Genomic DNA, 2373 nt, shown 5'->3' with positions numbered 1-2373 from the left:
TAAAAATGCTTGATACAGTATCTAGGAAAAGAATTTAAATTATTTTAAGCCACTTAAAAAATAACTGGATCTTGAAGTTTCTCCAGGAGGAGTCTGCGGGGGCATCCAACAACACCTCTTTAAGATCCTCCCTTGGGCTGGGCGCGGAGGCTCACGCCTGTAATCCCAGCACTTTGGAAGGCCCAGGCAGGGGGATCACTTGAGGCCAGGAGTTCAAGACCAGCCTGGTCAACATAGTGAAACCCTGTCTCTAGTAAAGAAAATACAAAAAAATTAGCCGGGTGTGGTGGCAGGTGCCTATAATCCTGGCTACTTGGGAGACTGAGGCGGGAGAATCGCTTGAACCCGGGAGGCGGAAGTTGTAGTGAGCCGAGATCGCACCACTGCACTCAGCGTGGGCACCAGAGCGAGGCACTATCTCAAAAAAAAAAAAAAAAAAAAAAAAAAAATCCATTCCTTCTCAAGCTTCCCGTCCACCCACCGGGTTCCTGCTAGTCACACTCTTACTTTTCCCTCTTCACAAACTATTTCCCTACCTCCATTTGCTGTCTTTTCATTTACTCAAAATTTAAAAGTAGAATCTATCTCCCACATTCAGACAACACACGAATTCAAGCTACCATGTATCCATCACTACAGTAAACACTTTGTCATATTTACTTCGGGTCTAATTTCTTATTTAACAGAAATAAGACGGGGTAGATCGAAATTAATAGTGCTTTAGAAAGCCAAAAAACAAGTTTTTTTTTTTTTTTCTGTAACTGTTATTATGAAAATAAATGCCAGTGAGCCAGATTTGCCCTCACGCCTCTTGGGGTGCAGCCGTCCATCTGAGCCCCCTTTTCAGGGCGCCCTTGACCTCTTTGTTGCGAAGGCTGTAGATGAAAGGGTTCAAGGTCGGCGTGATGACAGCGTAGACCACGCTGGCCAGGCGGTCGTAGCGGGCTGAGTAGGCAGACGACGGCCGGAAATACACGGAGAGGACAGAGCCAAAGAAAAGCGCCACCGCCACTAGGTGGGCCCCGCAGGTGGAGAAGGCGCGGCGCCGGCCGCCGGCCGAGCGCAAGCCGAGCACCGCGACCAGGATGCGCGCGTAGGACAGGAACACGAGGAACAGCGGGGCCAACACCACGGCCAGGCCCTCGGAGAAGATGGCCGTCTCAGCGGCGGACGTGTCCGAGGTCGCCGAGCTCAGCATCACCGTCATGTCGCAAAAGAAGTGGCGCACGGGGGTGGGGTAGGGGTAGGAGAGCGCGGAGAGGAGCAGCGTGTGCAGCAGCGAGTGCAGGTGCGCTACGGCCCACGACGCACGCACCAGCGCGGCGCAGCGCTATGGCGTCACCAGCGCGCCGTAACGCAGGGGCTGGCACACCGCCGTCGCGCGGTCGTAGGACATGGCCGCTAGGAGGTAGCTGTCCGTGATGCCCAGAGCCACGAAGAAGTACATCTGGGCAAAGCACGCCTGGAAGGATATGGCCTGGCCCGGGTGGAGCAGGCCGGCCAGCAGCCTGGGGACCGTCACGGTGGTAAAGCAGACGTCCACGAGGCTCAGGTGACCCAAGAAGTAATACATGGGGGAGTGGAGGGCCCCGTCGGACCTCACCAGCACCACCATGCTCAGGTTGCTCAGGGCGTTGGGCAGATAGATGCCAAGGAAGAGCAGGAACAGCAGCGGGTGGGCGTCTGTTCCGTCCACCAGACCGAGGAGGAGGAACACGGGGGCAGATGTGAGGTGGGTCGGAGCCATGCGGTGGACTGACAGGTGGCAATGTCGAGGGGAGGGAGGAGGCAGTCGGCCGAAATTCTAGAACTGCGGGTAGACTTCCTGCATGTTGAAGTTCCAGATATATATTTTAATATATATTTATAAATATATAAATTTCTGCTTGCTAAATGGATTGAAAATCACGTTGCTCATCCAATAATCTTAATTTTATGAAGAAACGGAATCTCAGAAGAGTGTTCTAGCGTAGTGGGTAACTCTCAAACTTTGGTGTAGGTCAGACCTGCTTTGAATCCTGGCTCTACCACAAAGGTGTTGAGACCTTTCTGAGCCTCAGTTTCTTCTTCTTTAATGAGGAAAATATTAGTGGCTACCCATGGAATTGGTTGTTGGATACAGTGAATAAGTTTAAAATACTTCGCACAGTGCCTGGCATATAATAAGCACTCAAAACTCCTCTATCATCTATCTATCCAAACTCCTCTATCTGTCTATCTGTCTGTCTACCTACCTACCTATCTATCCTCCTCTATCATCTATCCATCTATCTCTACTACCTATGTGATCTATCATCTATGTAATCTATCTAACATCTATTTACTTAATCATCATTATTTGTTTAAACAATTAGGAGCAGAATTCGGACCCAG

General features: G+C 50.7%; 1 protein-coding gene across 1 annotated transcript; it reads right to left on the bottom strand.

Annotated features, from left to right (window-relative positions):
* Window positions 1-437: 437 nt before the first annotated feature.
* Window positions 438-1747, bottom strand: LOC129018073 (olfactory receptor 1L6). Its single transcript, XM_054459260.2, is given in 3 exon segments — window positions 438-1063; window positions 1065-1099; window positions 1102-1747. Coding segments are annotated over 3 exon segments (942 nt in total). The 3' UTR covers window positions 438-802.
* Between the last annotated feature and the right edge of the window lie 626 nt (window positions 1748-2373).

The sequence above is a fragment of the Pongo pygmaeus genome, chromosome 19, assembly GCF_028885625.2.
Source record: "Pongo pygmaeus isolate AG05252 chromosome 19, NHGRI_mPonPyg2-v2.0_pri, whole genome shotgun sequence".
Taxonomy (NCBI): Eukaryota; Metazoa; Chordata; class Mammalia; order Primates; family Hominidae; genus Pongo; species Pongo pygmaeus.
The sequence above is the reverse complement of the archived record's forward strand: the minus strand, read 5'-3'. Positions and strand labels throughout refer to the sequence as shown.